The sequence below is a fragment of the Anguilla anguilla genome, chromosome 7 (assembly GCF_013347855.1).
Source record: "Anguilla anguilla isolate fAngAng1 chromosome 7, fAngAng1.pri, whole genome shotgun sequence".
Lineage (NCBI taxonomy): Eukaryota > Metazoa > Chordata > Actinopteri > Anguilliformes > Anguillidae > Anguilla > Anguilla anguilla.
The window spans coordinates 55,719,745-55,739,936 of NC_049207.1; the positions used below are offsets into that span (position 1 = coordinate 55,719,745).

At 47.8% G+C, this 20,192-nt stretch overlaps 1 protein-coding gene across 7 annotated transcripts in view; it reads right to left on the bottom strand.

The window, feature by feature from the left end:
- The window catches only part of bnc2 (basonuclin 2), a 293,681-nt gene that overhangs the window by 56,208 nt on the left and 217,281 nt on the right, over positions 1-20,192 (bottom strand). For all 7 annotated transcript variants that reach the window (XM_035426255.1, XM_035426256.1, XM_035426254.1 and 4 more), the window contains 2 exons: positions 3,696-3,798; positions 313-548 (listed from right to left, as the gene is read on the bottom strand). In XM_035426255.1, coding sequence (XP_035282146.1) covers positions 313-548; positions 3,696-3,798 — 339 coding nt within the window. The remainder of the gene's footprint in view (positions 1-312; positions 549-3,695; positions 3,799-20,192) is intronic.

Genomic DNA, 20,192 nt, shown 5'->3' on the forward strand with positions numbered 1-20,192 from the left:
TAGCGTGTACGTGTGCGAGTGTGTGCGTGTGTGTGTATGAGTGTGTGTGTGTGTGTATAGGTGTGTGTGTGTGTGTGCATGTGGGAGTGTGTATGTGTGTGTGTGTGTGTGTGTGTAGGTGTGTGTGTGTGTGTGTGCATGTGGGAGTGTGTATGTGTGTGTGTGTGTGTGTGTGTGTGTGCATGTGGGAGTGTGTATGTGTGTGTGTGAGTGTGTGTGTGTGTGTGTGCGTGTGAGTGTATAGGTGTATGTGTGTGTGTGTGAGTATAGGTGTGTGTGTGAGTGTGTGTGTATAGGTGTATATAGCCGTACCTGCAGGATGTATCCCCGGACGTAGTCCCGCAGGGTCCAGCCCAGGCCGTGCAGGATGTGCAGAACCTCCTCCTGCTTCAGGACGCTGAAGAGCCGGTCCAGCAGGATCTTGAGGCGGACGGGCACCGCCTGCGTCCCGTACAGCATCAGGCTGCTGATGTCGAACACCACGTTGGACTGCACGATCTCCACCTGCGTGGGGTGGTACAGGTGCTGCGTGCTCAGCTTGTCCAGCGCTGGGGCGGGGCGGGGTGAGGGGGGAGACACACAGAACACAGACAGGCCTCAGTACCTGAGATTACACACGTCAATGCACCACAATGCCAGCTGCATTATCTATGAAAATATTTAAAATAATGTTAAACATATTGACACATTAGAATTTTTTAAATAATAGTTTAAGGTATATCACTTTGAAGAAGTACAAAAATCAGAACTGAGGACACAAGTGTATTGTAATTTAAAATAATATATGACAAGTTATGGTAATCTATATAATGTTCATTTCAACAGCAAAATTACATTGGATGTGCTGGCACCATATAGTTTATTATATTTCTGTATAAACTGAATCTGCTGATTTTAATTTCACACACACACGCACACACACACACACACGCACACACACACACACACACACAATTTTCTTCTGCTCCTCTGCACAAAATGAAAATTAAATAATTTCTGAATTGGCTCTTTCTTCAGTTCTCTGCAATACGACTGAAAGCCGAGATTGCTCCTGGCGTTTGGTCGCCTGCAGCACCACCACGGTTCCTTCACAGGCTTTGCTGTCTGCAGATTTTCTCTTTTTTTTCTACCTCCCTTCCTTTTTGCAGCAGCAAACTTTGAACCCCGTCCAGCTTTGACACGCAAACTGCCTCGTCTGTTAATAACTATCAAGTTTCCCCCTGTCTCCCATCTTCCCTCTCCTTCCCAGACAACTGCACACTCAGCAGCACGTGACAATAACATCCAGCTGATAAGAGCCGACAGCATTAATGCAACCGCCTGCCTCTCTGTCTTTAGCCTAATCCCTACCCCACAAACACACACACACACACACACACAACCACACGCACACACACACACAGACAAACACACACACACACACACACACACAACCACACACACACACACACACAGACAAACACACACACACACACACACACACAACCACACACACAACCGCACACACACACACACACACACACACACACACAACCACACACTCACACAGACGCACACACACACACACACACACTCACACAGACAAACACACACACACACACACACAGACAAACACACACACACACACACTCACTCACACAGACAAACACACACACACACACAGACAAACACACGCACACACACACACAGACAAACACACACACACACACACACACACACTCACACACACACGCACATACACTCACACACACACAGGCACACACAAACCCTCTCCACAGCGCGGCTACACTGTCTGTGTGACACCTGTTTCTGTCTCCTCTGATCCTGGGACAGGGTTTCCGCTGACGAGGTTTTTGCCTGACAACAGATCCCGCCAGACGTGAACATAATAAAAAATGAAGAACTGCTTGTCAGAGCCGCTGCCAATGCGCAGATGAAATGAAATATAAAAAAGAGCCCTGACAGTTCTGAGAGGGATGGAGGGAGATTGAACAGGGGCCCGGTGACGATCGCTGACGGCCCTCTCCGTCCGGCCAAACAGGTGTTTTCTTTTATCTTTATTCTTCCCCCTCTCTCCTCCTTTTTTTTTTTTCCAAACTGTATCACTGTGAAAAAATCCTGTGCCGGATGGCTCTAAATTCTTTAGCTATAAAGACATAAGAATCACTTTCTAGAGCTGAGAATGTGAAAATACTTACATATGTGCAGACACGCACGGGTAAATAAAAATATGTGCACTGGAAACCATTTGTAAACTGCTTATTGATCAAAGATTCAATAAGAAAAGGTAATCTCAGGACCAAGTCATTGAAGAAATCTCGAAGTGTACATTTAAAACATCAACACGTCATATTGCCATCACTGTTAGTATAATTGAGAAATAGTATCACAATAAACATGAATAAATATTGTTCATTAAGACAATATAGTGTGGGCGCTTGTAATATATAGCAATAGCAAAACTTCATATTACATTTTAAGTGCTTCATAAAATTACTCAGTTCTCAACCAACAGTATTAACTACAACTCATTATCTACCATAACATCATCAAATGAGCTTCACAATCAGGCATAAACCTCAACAAAACATTCTATTTCAATGAAATTTCAAATGTCATAGAAGAAATTTTTTTAAAAGCCTTATTACAAAGTCTTATGCATAGGTCAGCTTTTGTCAGCTTTTAAGCAATTATAAAATGTGTATGAATGATTATAAAACACATGAGGGAAAAAAAAGTTATTAAATGCCACAAATTGGCTACTTAAGTGAGTTATCATTATACTTTCTTAATAAATAAATAAAAAACACTATTTTATCCTTACAAAAAATGCAAAGTGAAAATAGAACTATGCAGGAGGTTCATGAAACCTATTCAAAGCTCCAAACTTCCTGTTCGTTTGACACACTGAGTCGTCTGCGCTGTAGACTGAGAATAACGAGCGCTGCTGCTATTAAAACACCGCTAATAAAAAAGCAAACTGGACTAATTAAACCCCAAAGTCAAAAATTAGTTTTAAAATCTACAGAGTGCAAGTAAATGTGTACACAGCTGTATGCAGTACACACATTTATACAGTGTTAAATGGGCCATACTGATATACTGTGTTTATTTTCTGTGCAGTTGATAAAGCTCTCTACATTTCTGCTACTGTTCTGACGAGTCACACGATGGACCAGGTGAAAGGAAAGGAGGTCGTGACGTTAGCGTGGCTGTGGTTTAAATCGTGGGCTGTCGTGTTCCTGTCCGACCTGCGTTTGACCTGGCAACAGGCACACACACCTGCCACAGTACACCTGAAGTCTACGGTGCCTTGACCGCAGATCCCAACACACGCTTAGTTCATTTGGAAGGGCTATGTCTAACGCAAAAAGGCCTGCGCACATTTTGAAATGTATGCTAATAATCACACCACAACAACAACCAGACATCAGCAGTGCCAGTATTTTCTAAAGGCTCTTGAAAAACCTGAAGCACTGCTACCCTTGTCTCTAAACAGAAGATAGGGTGTAGCACGCATTAGTGTCTAGCATTGCTACTCTTGACTCTAAACAGTGGAGAAGGTGTAACACGTGGGTCGTAGCATGCGGGTTGTAGCATGTACTGTAGCACACATTAGCGTCTAGCACTGCTGCCCTGCTCTGAACAGTGGACAGGGTGTAGCATGTGGGTCGTAGCGCGCGTTAGCGTCTCACCGTGGGCTACCCAGCCGTGCTTGCAGTGGTCACATGTCCTCAGGTTGATCTTGCCCGGCTGAAAACACTCGCAGGTGCAGTTCACTAGAGTGCAGCGGATGGCCTGCGGGAGAAAGACGAACTTGGGTTAGTTCAACCGGCGCGACGTTGCGCTGCAATGCTACGGCTAAACGTGCTTAGAGAGATGGAACCGCAATACAAATTAAAGCCATTCACTCAGCCGTGCTCATACAATAATTGAAGGACTCTTTGAAAAGATAAGAGAAGAATTAAAATGTAATGTGGTTGGACAGACACAGAGATACCGAATCTGACATTGGTGTTGTCGGGCCAAGAAAGATGGGGCGGCTAAGCCCCTGTGTTAATCACAAACGTTTGATAGCTGATAAAAAAATCCGCTTGGAAAAAAAAAAAAGGCACACGACTTCATTCACTTCTCATTACTGAAATCTCTCCAAGCCGAAGTCCTGTGGAATCAGAGAAGCTGAAAAATGGCATTTGTGAAGAACAAATGTAAAATAACTTTGGTCTGGATTTAATCAACATTTGTTCTTAAAAAAAAAAGTTTGTTTCCCCTCAAAAACCCAGTTTGGCAAGTTAATTCAAAACACGGCAAACTGTCTTTCTGAAAAAAAAAAGAACACTTGCTTTTATTTGTAAATCAAAGTTAAAAACAAATGTTGAGTGAAAGCAGGACATTGTCTCTGGACAAAAAATAATGTTCTGTCTTGAAGTGTAAAGGACTGACAAGCCTATTCTCAGTACATAAGTACAAGTACAGAAGAATAAAAAAAAGAATAAAAAGTCTGATTAACTCTTCTGCATGCTCTGCTCCATGTGACATTAATTATGGACTGTTTAAATATCATTAACAAAGAAAAACGTGACCTTAAATGAAATAAATCAGTGCAACTATACATTTTGAATTGATGTATTGCAGGGAAGACAAATTAGCTAAAGGGAACATTTGGGGCTACGGTTAAATATTCTTTAAATGATTAATAACAATTGTCCTTATGAACACTCTTCTACTTAAGCAATAAGCAGACTGCAGAGGCCCCAATATGCTGTTGATGAATATTGATAAATACCTGAAATACTTAATAAGAGACATCGCAAGAGCTAGTATGCTTAATGGAGAGGGATCCAAAAAGGACTCTTCCAGTAAAGCTACTGCAAGCATCCCTGACCAAGAACACGGATTCTGTCAGCATCCTCTGTCACTTTCACTACTGAATTAATGCCAGTTTTAGCTTGTTAAACAACAGCACAGTTTAGTTTAGTGGGTTTCAGCAGTCGCCAAAACATAACCCGCTCAGCTCTCCAGCTTCCTGTTTGTGAGTAATAACATCACACTGGTTTCACCGTAAATTAAAGTCAGAGACAAACGTTGATGGAAAACAGACCAAAAAACCAAAATACACCAAAGGAATACAAAGGAATACCATATACACAACAATACTAAAGCAAGAATTATTATTATTATTATTATTATTATTATTATTATTATTAATATTATTAATATTATCTGGGCTACAGCTATGAACTCTCAGGCCCAGGATTTACAAATTAAAAATAGTGACACCCCATATCCTGGGCCCCCCTCTGTGCTGTGTGTCCCAGTGCCCCCCCCCCCCCATCTGCAGCCCTGATTATTATTGTTATTATTATTTATTATTATTATTAATAATATTATTATTTTCAATCGCTGCAGCACATCCATTAGCAGTGTGCGCTGATTAAATAGTGCTGAAAGCACGCTGGGTTCGGTTCATGTGAGGCTGTGCTGAGCTTTCTGTCTCTCTGCCTCGTCCATTAACTGCCATTAGGAGCCATAATAATTACCGCCATCGCTGAGCTGCAGAAGAAACGGCTCGCTAAGCGGCTAGCGCAGGCTAGCACATGCGCCACAGGCTAAACTCCATCCCAGTGTTAGCTGAGGGCTAGCCCAGGCTAGCGCATACGCCACAGGCTAAACTCCATCCCAGTGTTAGCTGAGGGCTAGCCCAGGCTAGCGCATACGCCACAGGCTAAACTCCATCCCAGTGTTAGCTGCAGGCTAGCCCAGGCTAGCGCATGCGCCACAGGCTAAACTCCATCCCAGCGTTAGCCATCCCAGCGTCAGCTATCCCATCTCTCCTCCCCCTTTCCAGTTTTAAGGCCGTGCGTAGACAGCGCACCTCAGCTGATTAAGGGGTACCTTCAGAAGGCCAGCACCACTGGGCTGCTGGAGACGCCCCAAACCTGTGACGCCCCTACCTGTGTTCCGGGGTCCCATGTGGGAAGGGTGATCAAATTTAAACACAAACACTGGGCGAAGAAGCAAGAAAAATGAGTGCATTTACCGTAAAGGAAACACTCCCTGTTGCGCGGTTAAATCTGAATACATTTCCGCTTATCTCTTCTGCTAATGGGGAAGGAGCGAACCCTAAAGGAATTTACGCTACAGACCTGTAATTACTGAAGGCTCTCTTTCCCCCCCAATTTCTTTAGAGCAGACAAGATGGACAGAGCAGACTGATCAGAAAGTTCCTCAAAGGTCACGTAAGAGGGACAAGCAAACCGCCATGGCCTTTGTGTAAAAATGAGTAAAAACGTGGTAGTACAAATCACCCAACACCAGCACGGAGGTAACACCCAACACCAGCACGGAGGTAAACTTCCCAGTAACAAACGGCAGCTTAATCCACAAAGACCAGCCAGCGCCCCTCAGAAGGTTCCTCCCCGGGAGGTGCCCCACAGCTGTACAGAGACACGATGTGTGCTTCCCCGCTCCCACCCGCTCCCACCCGCTCCCACCCCCCACACCCCGATTCGCCACAGCCCAGAACGCCCCCGTCGCTTCCTCGCGAAGCGGGCGGGGTTAGCGGCATTTCCCTGGAAACGGCGGCTGAACTCCTCTCCGCCACAGATGGGAGGGGCCTCTGAGTCTGTTAATTTACGCAAATCAGCCAAAAGTTAAAATGGCGGACCCGGGGAGGGGACGCGGAGCCCTCGATGATGTCATCCATCCCGAAAAAGCCACGCAAGCCTATTGGCCCGTACGGCGGGAATACGGGGGGGCCCGGGGGGGGGGGGGGGGGGGTCCCGGGACGGTGTGGATCCACGTCACCCCAATAAGCCAAACAAAAGCTGACGATGAGATATCAGACAGCCCCATACAAGGAAATCACTTTCCCGAAGCCAGCCAAGCGTGATATTAGATTACCTGAAACTAATACCATGAAAGTTTAAAACTGGCATTAATAATTTCTGCTTTAAAAAAATAAAAAAAAAAACTAACTTCAAATAAAAAATCCAAATATGGTATTTGCTTTCCACGATGACCCAGGATGGAGGGATCGGGGGCGAGAGTTTTATCCCCCGGCCGTAAGACACACGGCTCTCACGGCCCACCGCTGTCCCATAACCAGGCCCTGGCGTACACACAGGGAAAATAACGGCCACAAACTCTGTGAGCGAAACAACCTTAAACCACCACAGGGACATTTGCCACGCAGCACGTTAATGAGATTTAGGGTCAGTCTTGAAAAGCCAGATTAACAGGCGGGGTGGTATTTAACATTAACATTAAGTAATCCCAGATTAATGCAAATTAGAGCGCATGAGATTTACCCATCTGCTGGCTTTGCGTTTGTGTGTGGGGGGGAAGAGAAAAAAAAAAACATCTTTCTCCTTCTGCTTCCAGACTTCAGCTCCCGTCTTTTGTCAGGTCATCCTTACTCGATCCCGAATCACAACCTGTTCCCCCCCGCAGCGGGATTACACGCGTGTCAGACCGCGTTCCTCTCACCCGCCGCTTCGCGGGTCAGCGAGCGTCATGTGACACTTCCTGCGGAGATCATCCGCCGCGGCGCGGAGCAGGAAGCCGCCGCTCCAGCGATGGCGGTACGCACTTTAGCTTCGGCGCTCAGAAGCGCGTTTAATAAACACGCCAGTGTGTTATTATTTATCTGTTGACCGGAGACGCGGCTCAAGCGCCAGGGCGTTGAAGGGGCCGGTGTGGCGAAGGCGGGCTAACGCATGCCGTTTGAAGTTCGACGCTCGAAGCTCTTTCTCGGCCTCTAATTGCGCTTAATTTTTCATGCCAAAAAATTGATCTGAGGATCTGGACGGCTAGACTGGCGTAAGCCCGGCTGAATGAGAGCACTTTCCCCTTTTTCTCCCTCCTAATTGCAGAGGGAGTTCTGCGCACGCTTGCTGTGGGCAGGGGGCTGAAGGCAGAATATCGAATGAGAGCCTTTCGCTTGCTTTACATGGGGAGAGCAACAGTAAGTTAGCGGACTAATTCCAGCGCTGTGTTCCAGAGATATGGCTTTATTTCCCCTGAGTCCCGATGCCATTTAGCACGCTGTTCTTGCTGAGCCACACACTCTCCAAAGTTGTGTTTATTTACCTTCATACCTTCATAGTCTGTGGAGCCACTGAAATTGTTTACTTAAATTTCATTGTCTCCCTTCAACCCATAAACACAAAAATTTACACCTCTGGGGAGTTAAATAAATAAAAATCTGCACCGAACACACACACACACACACACACACACACACACACACACACACACACACACACACACACACACACACACACACACACACACACACACACACACACACACACACACACACATACACACAGACACACACACACACACACACACACACACACACACACACACACACACACACACACACATACACACACACACACACACACACACACACACGCACGCACAAATGCACACCCACACACACACATGCGCACACAGACACACACGCACGCACAAATGCACACCCACACACACACGCGCACACAGACACACACACACGCACAAATGCACACCCACACACAGACACAAAACAATAATTTACGTGCCAAAATGAAAACACGATTTCCACCAGAGGTTGCCGGGTTACACTGTGACAACGAGTAAGTCGTTGCAGGGCAAACACTGTTATTATGGTCTGCCCGGCAAAAAAAGAAAAAAAAAAAAAAGACCATTAACGACTCTTTTATCCGTTTCCCCTGTTTACAAAGCTAGTCTGACAGCTGACAAGATAGTTAACTTATTGTAATAAAGCAATTAGAACACAACTGTCTGCTCAGCTGCCACCGTGGCAGGCCCTTCTAATCACCGACTTATTGTATCCGCCGGTAATTACGCTTCTCATATCTTTTCTATTAACGAGACAGCGCATTCCAGAGCACTTAAAGAAGCCACTTCTCACGCCGCGGCGCGGCGCCTAGCCCGGCTCTCCGACGCTAGCGCTTTGTTACGGATTCCTTCGGCTGGGAGAGCGCGCGCACGCCCACGTGAAACGGGGAACGGGGGGAAGAAAGGGATCTCGGCGGAAGAGAAGAATGTCACAAGCGTGTCGACCAAAAGGACGGGAGAGGGGGGGGAGAGAGAGAGAGAGAGAGAGGGAAAAAATCTGCATTGGAAATAAGGAAAGTCCCTAAAATTTTGAGTGTGTCTAGAGTGAGCGACTCCCATTTTGAGCGCTTTCTGTTGCGTGTGTTTGGGCCAGTCAGGTTGTGTGTGTTTGGGCCAGTCAGGTTGTGTGTGTTTGGGCCAGTCAGGTTGTGTGTGTTTGGGCCAGTCAGGTTGTGTGTGTTTGGGCCAGTCAGGTTGTGTGTGTTTGGGCCAGTCAGGTTGTGTGTGTTTGGGCCAGTCAGGTTGTGTGTGTGTTTGGGCCAGTCAGGTTGTGTGTGTTTGGGCCAGTCAGGTTGTGTGTGTTTGGGCCAGTCAGGTTGTGTGTGTTTGGGCCAGTCAGGTTGTGTGTGTTTGGGCCAGTCAGGTTGTGTGTGTTTGGGCCAGTCAGGTTGTGTGTGTGTTTGGGCCAGTCAGGTTGTGTGTGTTTGGGCCAGTCAGGTTGTGTGTGTTTGGGCCAGTCAGGTTGTGTGTGTTTGGGCCAGTCAGGTTGTGTGTGTTTGGGCCAGTCAGGTTGTGTGTGTTTGGGCCAGTCAGGTTGTGTGTGTTTGGGCCAGTCAGGTTACGTGTGCTCATGTATGTCACCACAGTACAGGAGAGCTGCTATTATGCCAAATGCTGTGCATTAGTCACTAAAGTAGTCTGGGCTTCCTCTTTGGCTCAAAGGACAAGGGACAATAATGAGAAGTGTGTGTGTGTGTGTTTGTGTGTGAGTGTGTGTGTGTGTGTGTGCATGACTGTGTGTGCATATGTGTGGGTGTATTCTGTGTGCAAGTGTGTGTGCGTGTGTTTGTGTGTGCGCTTGTGTGTGCAAGACTATGTCCTCCTGGAGGAACACAAAAGGAGCTCGCTTTGTTCCTCATTCTCTGGGACTACAACAAAATGGACAAGGCAGCAAATCCACCCATCTCATCCCAGCTTAAACGGTGCCTGCTCCTGCAGCTCTGTGCAGAGAGCTGGGCCACTGCCCGTCCCCTGAGCTGGCCACCTCTCCACAGCCCGAAACCCACCGGCCGGAGTGAGGTAAAAAAAAAACGAAAACCAAAAAAAGACAAAAAAAAAAAAAAAAAAAAAAAAACCCCCCCCAAAGGCTGCTGTGGCCACGTAGGCTATATGTGAGAGCATTACCGTGAAAACACCAGCCCGGTTCTACCGCAGGCAGGCACACCATCTCCCTGAGTCCCCCACCTACAGAAAGCCTTTCTCCAGCAGAAGTTCAGCTGCTTTAAACACCGTTAATATCCTGCCAAAAATGTGGAGCAAATCTGTGGAGAAAATGCACCGACTGTGTCCTAAAAATCAAAGCCCTAACTTCAGAAGAATACCTTGGGACTTCACAGTGTCAATATTAAAAACAGGTGACTAATAAAGAAGGGTTATATAAAAAAATAAAAAAAACCTCCTGTAGTGGGAGGTACACCACACATACTGAGCTTCCTCCATGCAGGGACAGTGTGTGTTATGTCTCCTGTTACGTTCAGGCTGCCACAAGCAGACCCCAGGCTCACCAGACAGGAGTGTGTGTGACTCTGCAGCGGGTGTGTCGTGATGGCGTGACCTCGAGGGGGAAAAGCGCGGCAAATTTTAACGGTTTTCCCAGCATAACTCATTTTCCGTTTGAGCGTTTCTGTAAATTTCACCGCAGCCTACAGTCCGTCTGGCTCAGCTGAGCTGGAGAGATCGCCAGCCGTCTGCTGGAAGGGACGGGTCCAGGAACACGCATGTTCCCAATTAACAAGGAATTACGCTGCGTGAACCTCACAGAGAGTCGAACATTTCCTGTGACAATCTCCCAGATATGTTGGCGGTTAAAGTTTTTTTTTTTTTTCCGGTTAGAAAATATTTCATAAATGTGAGCAGCCACATTTTGGAGTGAAATGAGAAGGTTAGGGAATCAGCAGTACAAGAATGCCAGGGCGCAACAGGACCGGACTTAAGAGAGGGGGCGTAACTCTATTCACAGCCTGTATACTCCGGTACCGTGTGCTTCCCTAATCAATCGTAGACGGAGGTTAAACGTGACAAACAATCGTTTCGGCCCCCGGACCCCCTGCTCTGTGTTCCAGGGTAACGGTTGCGAACGGTAACGCTGTACCAGGAGCGCAGGGGAACGGGCCGGTCGGGAAAAACAAACTAAAATAAACAGGGGGGGGGGACGGAGGCCCGGGCAGCGATGAGCGCAGATGAATTTCAGATGTTTTTGGCGCCCCGCTCTCATTCCGTTCCCCTCCTCATACGCGGTACTTTATCGGGTTTCATGGCCAGCTGCGTCGAGGCGGCCGTCGCGAGGGCGCACGTCGAGCTGGCGCCCCCCGCAGGGCGAGGAGAGGGAGCGAGGGCCGAGCCCCGCCCAAACCCCGAGGGACGGGGCACAGAGCGCACCTCCGAAAACGGGTCCCCGAGCCTCAAGGGGCCCCAACATGGGCCCTGACATCAGCCCTCCACTGACAATAAACACAGGGGCCTACTGAGGTACATGAAAGGAAACTCTCCCTCTTTCTCTGTTTCACTCTCTCTCTTTCTCCTTTTCACTCTCATCACATACGGAAAGATGAGAGGACGATCAATTTTTTTTTTTTTTTAAACATTCACGTATTTTTTAGAATTCATTTATAGTCATATGATTCAATATGTTTTTGCAGAATTGAATGGGTCAGTAGTACTCCATGTTCCAGGATTTACCCAAAATGTGGTCCTTCAGTACTGGTGAAACAGTAAGGCCTGTGATGAATTTGCCTGCTCGTAAGCAGATGTGACAAGTTTTGAATCAACAGTAGTGTTATTTACTGAAGCTGGATCCGGCAGCAGTAAATAACACTAAGAGCAGCAGCCTGCCGTGTGTGGGAGACTGTGGAGATAATGCTGAGCTAATGCTGATCTAATGTTGGGCTAATGTTGAGCTAATGCTGAGCTAACACTGAGCTAACGTTGAGCTAATGCTGGACTAACACTGAGCTAACGTTGAGCTGACGTAGAGCTAATGTTGGACTAACACTGAGCTAACGTTGAGCTGACGTAGAGCTAATGTTGAGCTAACACTGAGCTAATGTTGCACTCATACTGAGCTAACACTGAGCTAACGTTGAGCTAACGCTGAGCTAATGCTGAGCTAACACTGAGCTAACGCTGAGCTAATGTTGCACTAATGCTGAGCTAACACTGAGCTAATGTTGCACTAATGCTGAGCTAACACTGAGCTAATGTTGCACTAATACTGAGCTAACACTGAGCTAACGCTGAGCTGACGTAGAGCTAAGTTGCGCTAAAGCCGAATCACTCTGTCCCCACGCAGGGAAGCACAGGCAGCCCCACCGTTAGTCTGGGCCAAGGGGTCCCTGGACCGCCTGGCAATCAAGCCCACAGAGATTAAAACTGCCCCCTGTCACAGTGAGCAGTGTCACTCGATTCGCCGCGGGAGGGGGGGTGGAGGTGGTGGGGGGTGTAGGGGGGGGTGGGGGGGGAGGTGTGGGGGGGGGTGGAGGTGTGGGGGCGGCTGTGACTGATCTCCTCTCTCCGCCCGCCGTCACCTGCTGATTTTGTCCAGGTGTTTTATGGCTGTGCGGAGTCTCTGGACCTCAGTCAGGCGCGGCGCGGACGCTGCCAATCCTTTTGTCTGCTTTAGCGCATTCTTCACACACACGGCGGACAGCGGTAGTCTGGACCACCGCTCGCCCAGGCCAGAGGGGGGGGGGGGGGGTGCAGGGGGAGGGGGCCCAGAGGGAGGGGGCCCGCGTATCTTAAAGCAGGGCTCTGCTTTTAGGCCCTGGAACTATTCCCAAGGAGTGGATTAGCGCTGGGGAGGTGGAGGTACTGAAACAAAGAGCTTTCTTTGCTGTACCTTTCAGAGATCCACCAGGCCAGAGAGAGAGAGAGAAGGGGGGAGAGAGAGAGGGAGAGAGAGAGAGAGAGAGAGGGGGAGAGAGAGAGAGAGAGAGAGAGAGAGCCCCTCAAGACAAAATCTAATTGGCGCTGCATGACTGCTTTCTGTGGAGAGAGATACCCCCAGAAACCCCCCCTCACCCCCCCAGTACTGACTCTGTGACCGTGTGTGTGTGTGTGTATGTGTGTGTGTGTGTGTGCGCGTGCGTGCGTGCCAAAGTAAAGATGAAAAGAGGCTGTTATTTTAAATATAAAAATATTACATATTCACCAGACCTGGCAGTCATGCTGGGTATTTTATGACACCGCACACTGACAACATAAATGAGTCGGCAGAAAATAATTCTCTTAAATGAGCTCCAGTCGGGCTCAGCTGACCAGTCCCCTCCCCTCCCCACACTTCCATTCTTCTCCCTTTGCCGAAGAATTCCATTATTCACATGGCATTAAAGTTTAAAGATGGGGGGGGGGGACATTAAACACTGGTATTACCCCGCGTGGAAAATGTTTCCCAATCGCTAACCACATTCTAGGAAGCCATAATCACCATGCGCACATTTAAAGCATTTTGTCCTCGCTTGTTTAATGTACAGGAACCGAGCCAGCGAAACTTATCGGCATACTGTAGAACTCATTTTCCTCCAAATACCGAGCATTTGAACCTTGTTCAAGTTCCACTAACGCTGATCCGAAACACGCTCGCAAAAGCTGCAATTACTAAGGAAAACCTGAGGCCAGGGAGACAGAGAGCTTAACTCATTCCAGTCCAGAGTCCACCACAATCCATCACTGTAGTATATCAGTGCAATGGAAGCGTGATCCGTGACAATTAACAACAACGTAAAGGCAGGAATGGGCATCATTTCAATTTCAGGCATGAATGGTTTCTTTTGTTTTTATAAGAAAAGAGTACTTTAGAAAAAATAATTAATAGTATAGTGAACCTTTTTAGATGCTCTGAGAGGTTTTTTTTTAAACTAGCTTCTGACACCACCAGCAGCAGCTCTCACTCTGTCTGACATACTGTCATTCCAGGCACAGTTCCCAGCATGCACTGCACCGCCTGTTCTAATTGGTGCGCATACACATATATGCAGACATATGTGTGAACATGCAAATGAGCCATGAAAAGCTATTACAGCACACGTATTTAATTTATTTATCTACAGCAACAGCTGCACGGCAACAATTTCCAATTAGCTGGTAGTTAGCTTGCTAGCGAGTGCGATAATAATCTACGTTATAGTACATAGTTAGCCACTTAAGCAACCGCTATTCCATGCCAAGATTATATGAACGCCAAAGCCACACAGAACGCGCTCGAGAAACATCAGGATAAATACCACAGAGGGGAAACAGTGATGTGGGGGGCGTGGCCGGGGAGTGAGCGAGACTGGGTGGGCGGGGCTAACCGGTCTGGTTCAGAACGGCGTTCGTGTTTAGCTGTAGGCCCGGAACGATGCGGCTGCACTGCGTCACATGACGTGCCGTGCGTGAGACTGGCAGGTGAGGGGGCGGGGGCGAGGGGGGGGCGACGGGGGGGGGGGCACGGTTTCTTCTCCACTTTCCGTCCACCTTCCCCCTCACAGGAAAGGCATTACTCGCATATCGAGTTTAACCCGGCCCCATCGTCCATCTTTCGAGCGGATATCGCTACCGCAGACCAGAAGGTACCGCTAGCGCAGAGCAGAAAAACAGGCAGATCTTTGGACAGCTGCCTGGGAGGGGGCCTTCTGCAACTAATACACAGAGACCTTCCTGAAAACCAATATATACATAAAGCATGAAAAAAATATATATACCACAAAAGAAATAAACAGTAGACCACATCCGGAATGTGAAGTGATTGAAAGATGGGCGATTATTTCTGACTAACAGGCAGCCCTCACCCATGACAGGCTAAATTTCTCAAAGTTCCTGCCCCACATATTTCTATCAAGTTAAAATCAGCAACGTTTTATTATTGCAGCGCTTTTGCAGAAAATACCAGCCCCAGGCGACGCTCTTTTATGGACTGTGAAGTATATATACTCAAGCAGCACACGATGAAGGCCGAATCGCGATTGGGTTTCCAGCGCCATCTTAAAGTCGGCACAACGCTATCCACCAAAAAAAACCCGTTCTGTGTTTTCTAAAGTGATCCAGCTGAAACACAGTGATTACCAAGCCTGATGCCGGCTGTTTGTTTGCCTTTTTGTATAAAGCCATTCGCACAACAAATTGTGACAGAATGGTTTTTTTTCCGTTTTTTTTTTTTTTTTTTACTGCAACACGACCATGAGAAACCAGCAGTGGCCCGCAAGTTTAACAAGTCGCATATTTCCACCCCCACCCCCCCCAAATCCCCCCCGCACCCCGATTCCAGCATCCCATATTTATAATTTTACCACATCCTAACAATAACAGGGCCAGAGCTGGCGCTAAGCGCGCTGTCCCGGCTAATGAATCACACGCTCTGTAGCGCGGACGGCGGTAAGCGCTACCAGCTGCGCCGCTCCACGCCGCGCGGCGCAGGGCAGGGCTTGGCGCGGCGGCCGGTCGGCACGGTAACGCAGCTGCGGCGGGGGGAACCGCAGGCCTGTGTGTGCAGCTGCCTTCTCAGGGGCTCGTTTTTCTCTGCCTCTGCTCGTTCGGGGGGCCCGTCCCTTTCAAGCTGCTCGGCCATCTTTGTTTTGACAGGGCTCCAGAGTTCCAGAAAGTTCTCTCTCAGATGTGCTGAACTAAGGGAAAATGAAAACAAACTCCCCTCTCTCTCTCTTTCTCTCTCCCCCCCTCTCTCTTTCTCTCTCTCTCTCTCTCCCCCCTCTCTCTTTCTCTCTATCTCTATCTATCTCTCTCTCCCTCCTCTCTCTATCTCTCTCTCTCTTTCTCTCTCTCACACACACACACACGAGCATACCCTGAGCACAGCCACCTTTGGTCCGTGACCAAACAAACAAACGAAAGTGAAGGTAGGACGCATTCTTTAATAACACCATGCATGACCCCCCCCACCCCCACCCCAGCAGTGCAAATCAAACACGTGTTATCCCTTCGCTCTATTTACTTATCAGAGTTATATGAACAGGATACTTAATTCAAACACCGAGCTTGCCGTGCGCCCCCAGGATGAAAACATGCATGCAGAGACTAAAGAATTACACCCTGATCAGGGAACAGAGATCGCCGAACCCAGAGCTACAGTAACCCACACAACAGAAGGCCCCTCTGAGTGCCCCCTGCCTGCCGATCGATCGATTTGACCAGTTATTCCAATGAATTCAACGACAGGTAAGAAACGGTAATAACAGCACTAGATTCTTGAAGACTTTGTCAAGTCTGGGATTGATAATGAAAACCTGATCTGCATATTTGCACATTTATATTAAATATACATATGATGAAGCAACATGACAGATGATTATTCGACTCACTGGATTTTATCATCACGACTAAATTAATAAAATATGTTTACATATATCAGAAGCATGCATCTAATGTCAGGGAATAAATGCATATGTACAGCATTGGAATATTTCTTATCCTTAACTGCAGAAACAGGGGGGCCACCAGGGATTTTGGGCCCCATGAGAGGATCTCACACTGGGCCCCACCAGCCCAGAAAATCCCATGTTCTGATATTTTTTGAGGGCCCCTGTCAGTCAAGTCCCTTTACGATGACCCCCCCCCCCCCGATGCAGAAACACCCCCTGCTTTCGATAAGGACTATGACTGTAACGGCAGTACGTCCGCAGTCTGCGGCTGAAGTTGCCCAGAAGGGAAGGAGCAGATTAGCATCTGAGAGAAACGCAGAGCTTTGTTCAGGCCAATCCAGCGATAGCAGGCGGGCGCGAAAGCAGCTCCAGGGCGTTTCTGAGGAAGACGAGGGGCGGAAAGAGTGGGCATCAGCTCGTTCCCCCCCGCTCAGAACAAACGCCAGCCTCGTCTGGGAGGAGAGGGGCTCCACACACACTCGGTCAAAATGGCTGCTGATGCCACACTTAAGAGGCCTGGAAGTGATAATGAGGCCCCATCACTCTCTTTCCTCAGGTCAGCACCTCAACGCGCCCTCCTCAAAAACACAGGGCCCTGAAACTACAAATGACCGGGAAACCACCCCTTAAATTTCACTTTTTTTATTTTTCCCTTAAAAATCGGACGCCCCAAAAAGATGGCACCAAAATCATAGGCCTGGCAGAGGTAAGAGGCCCCGAGCTTCACCTGTCAGAGCCCTGTAGGGTCCCCCGACACCTTCCCTGGCATCTGCGCACCGACAGCCCCCACCACAATCAAACGCCCCCCTCCCCCCAAACCACTCCACACTGCCGGGGGGGGAGGGGGGGGGTAGGGCAAAGAATGTCTGCCTCATTTGTCATGCTACATGAACCACTGTTCCCCTCCAAAGAGCTCCAGAATTAAAAAAGGAACAACAAAAAGAAAGAGAGAAAGTGCTGTTCTGAGGATGGCCAGAGCTGAGTCAGTCAGAACAGGAACCCGTCAAGGTGCAAGACCACAGAAGTGTGATTGGAACGCTCTCCACTGAACATTCTAAAGCTGATGATGTAACAATCACTGCCGGTGACTGAAAGCAGTGGAGCTCCAGAACACCGACTTAGAACTTTTAAAACAAAAATAAAAACTTTTCGGAAAAAACCTACTCTTCAAAGGGCTGATAAGGAGAAGCTGTCATGAACAAGGGCTAAACCACAGTCTACTGTGCATTTGTGCCCCTTTCACTGAGCCCAGAGGCCCCAAAAAACCACCCCCGTTACAAACAGAGCAATACGGACACGGGAGAGTGGCAGCCGTTGAGCAATAGCAGTCTAGATGGCTGGATGGGTGTAAATGTTGGCTGAGAGATGTTCTGACATAAACAGAGAAAGGTTTTCCCCAACATCCTTCAGGATTTTTCCCAGATATAGCCTGGCTATGTCGGTTTTAAAAGTTTAACTTTACAACAAACGTAGCTGGGTTTTTCACCTGAACACCAAAATGGTGTTTCACAGACTTCTCACCACACAAATGTTCACTGGGGAGGACCAAAAATACACTGCAAGGACAGGGTTACGGCAAAAAAAAACTCCCTGTTAGGTCCTGCTGCCGTTGTCACTGTCGATACATGGCTTTCAGCCGAAGCTGCTTCAGTAAATATCCAGCACGATACAAAGATGTCACGTAAGCCAATAAGCAGAGAGCCTGCTCAGCGCACAAGTAATATAATTTAGCATTATTACTGGATGTTGACATGCTGCATTCTGTCCTCAGCTGGGACAGTGAGTGTCGAGGGGAAGGCCATATCACTGGAGAGCAGCGACAGCTGTACAAGATAATTGATATGTTGATATGCATCAGCGCCTGATCTCAGTCTAATCGCCCCTGCCACGAGTCTCAGAGTGGCCCCCTGTAATTAATTAAAAAACCAGTGAAGCTGAAATTTTTTTAATCAGGATACTGTGATTTCCAATAAAAAAATCTCCCTATCGCTATGGTTACATGCAATACACCTGTCGGCAGCCACGTGTATCTTCACTTCTGCGGCAGCGATGCTGCTCGAGTCCGGATCCGCTAGTCCTCAAAAGAATACGCCGTCTGAAAACACAAATTTATCCCTGCCGTGTACACACGCGCCAGATTACTGTGTACAGGCAACCTGTAAACTAGCAGTGCGTTCACACCAGTGCCAGATATTATGCCTCTGTCGCACTGAAGTTTGTACACACGGATGTGCTCAGGAAGCACACAGAAACTCTGTGGAAGGAAGCGGGGAATGAGCTTCTGTACGGCACACAATCATCTCAGTGAGCGTCCTTCTGTATCTGGAGAGAGGAGCTGAGTGTTACATCCACTCCCATTTCCTCCACACATAACGCAACACACCCTGTGTGTGTGTGTGTGTGTGTGTGTGTGAGAGAGAGAGTGTGTGTATGTGTGTGTGTGTGTGAGAGAGAGAGAGAGAGAGAGAGTGTGTGTGTGTGTGTGTGTGTGTGTGAGAGAGAGACAGAGAGTGAAAGAGGTACTTTAATTCTCTGTGCATTCACACAGGCAGTGTCTGAGTGTGTGTGTGTGTGTGTGTGTCCGCACATTAGTGTGTATGTGGGCAGTGGTGAATTATAACAGCACTGGCAGCTGCCTGGAGCAGGTCTGGGTGTGGCGCTTTCCTGTCGAGGCGACGCTGAGGTTTGTTCCAGCGTGCTAAAGCGTGTGTGCACGTATGCATGCCCACGTGCGTGTGTGTGTGTGTGCGTGTGTGTCTGTGTCTGTGTGTGTGTGTGTGTGTGTGTGTGTGTGTGTGTGTGTGTGTATGCATATGTGTGTGTCTGAATTGACGTTTGCACTCAGATTAGTGAGTGAAACTGAATGGAAACCAGAGAGACACTCGCTCTGCTAACACAGACACATCTGACTGGGCCGCCATTGGAAGACACGTCCTCTCTCAGTCGCCTACTCCTGCTGCCTGTTAGCGGTGTTTGTAAACTGAATGGATTTCGCCAGACACAGGCTGGCTTTCCCCCCATGGTTTCAAGGCAAATGCCTGTCGTATTTGTGCTGACATGTTTAAAAAGGTTTTCATACCCACAGTTAAAACACAAAACAGAAAGCCTCCTCCCCAAGAGGCCCAGGAGCACACAGACCCAGCACAGCATGTTGTGTGCAGCTGAGATCACTCCTCACATCAAACTGCCACAAGACCAAAACCAGCCACCGATTAGGACACAAGATGAACGCTTCAGCTATTTTTCACACCCCCCCCCCTCTCCAAAGAGGAACAACAACACATTTTTAATAATACAAATCACTGATAGCAGTACCTCTGGTGCCATATTTCCATTCTATTTTCTCTAGAATACACCAACGAAAACCTTACATCCAACAGTCCATGTCATATCACTCCTCTTTAAGGCCCATAACAACACTTCTGTGAGAAAGATCTGTTATTTTACAGATCTCACAGATTCCCCCTTTTATTAAAAAAAAACATCGTATCTAATTACGGAGAAATGGCAAGAGCTTTCAGGCCGACAGCAGACTGAGTACAAAAGGAAAAAAAGACCTGACTTAGAACTATCGTAATGAACAGCCTTAAAGTTATAGATTTCCACTGCTGATGACACAGAACAATTTCCAGTTTCTAATGAGGAGCTCACAACTTGGCCAGTTAGTTTAACTGCATCCCAGGACCGATCTCCACACACTGCATCCCAGTCCAT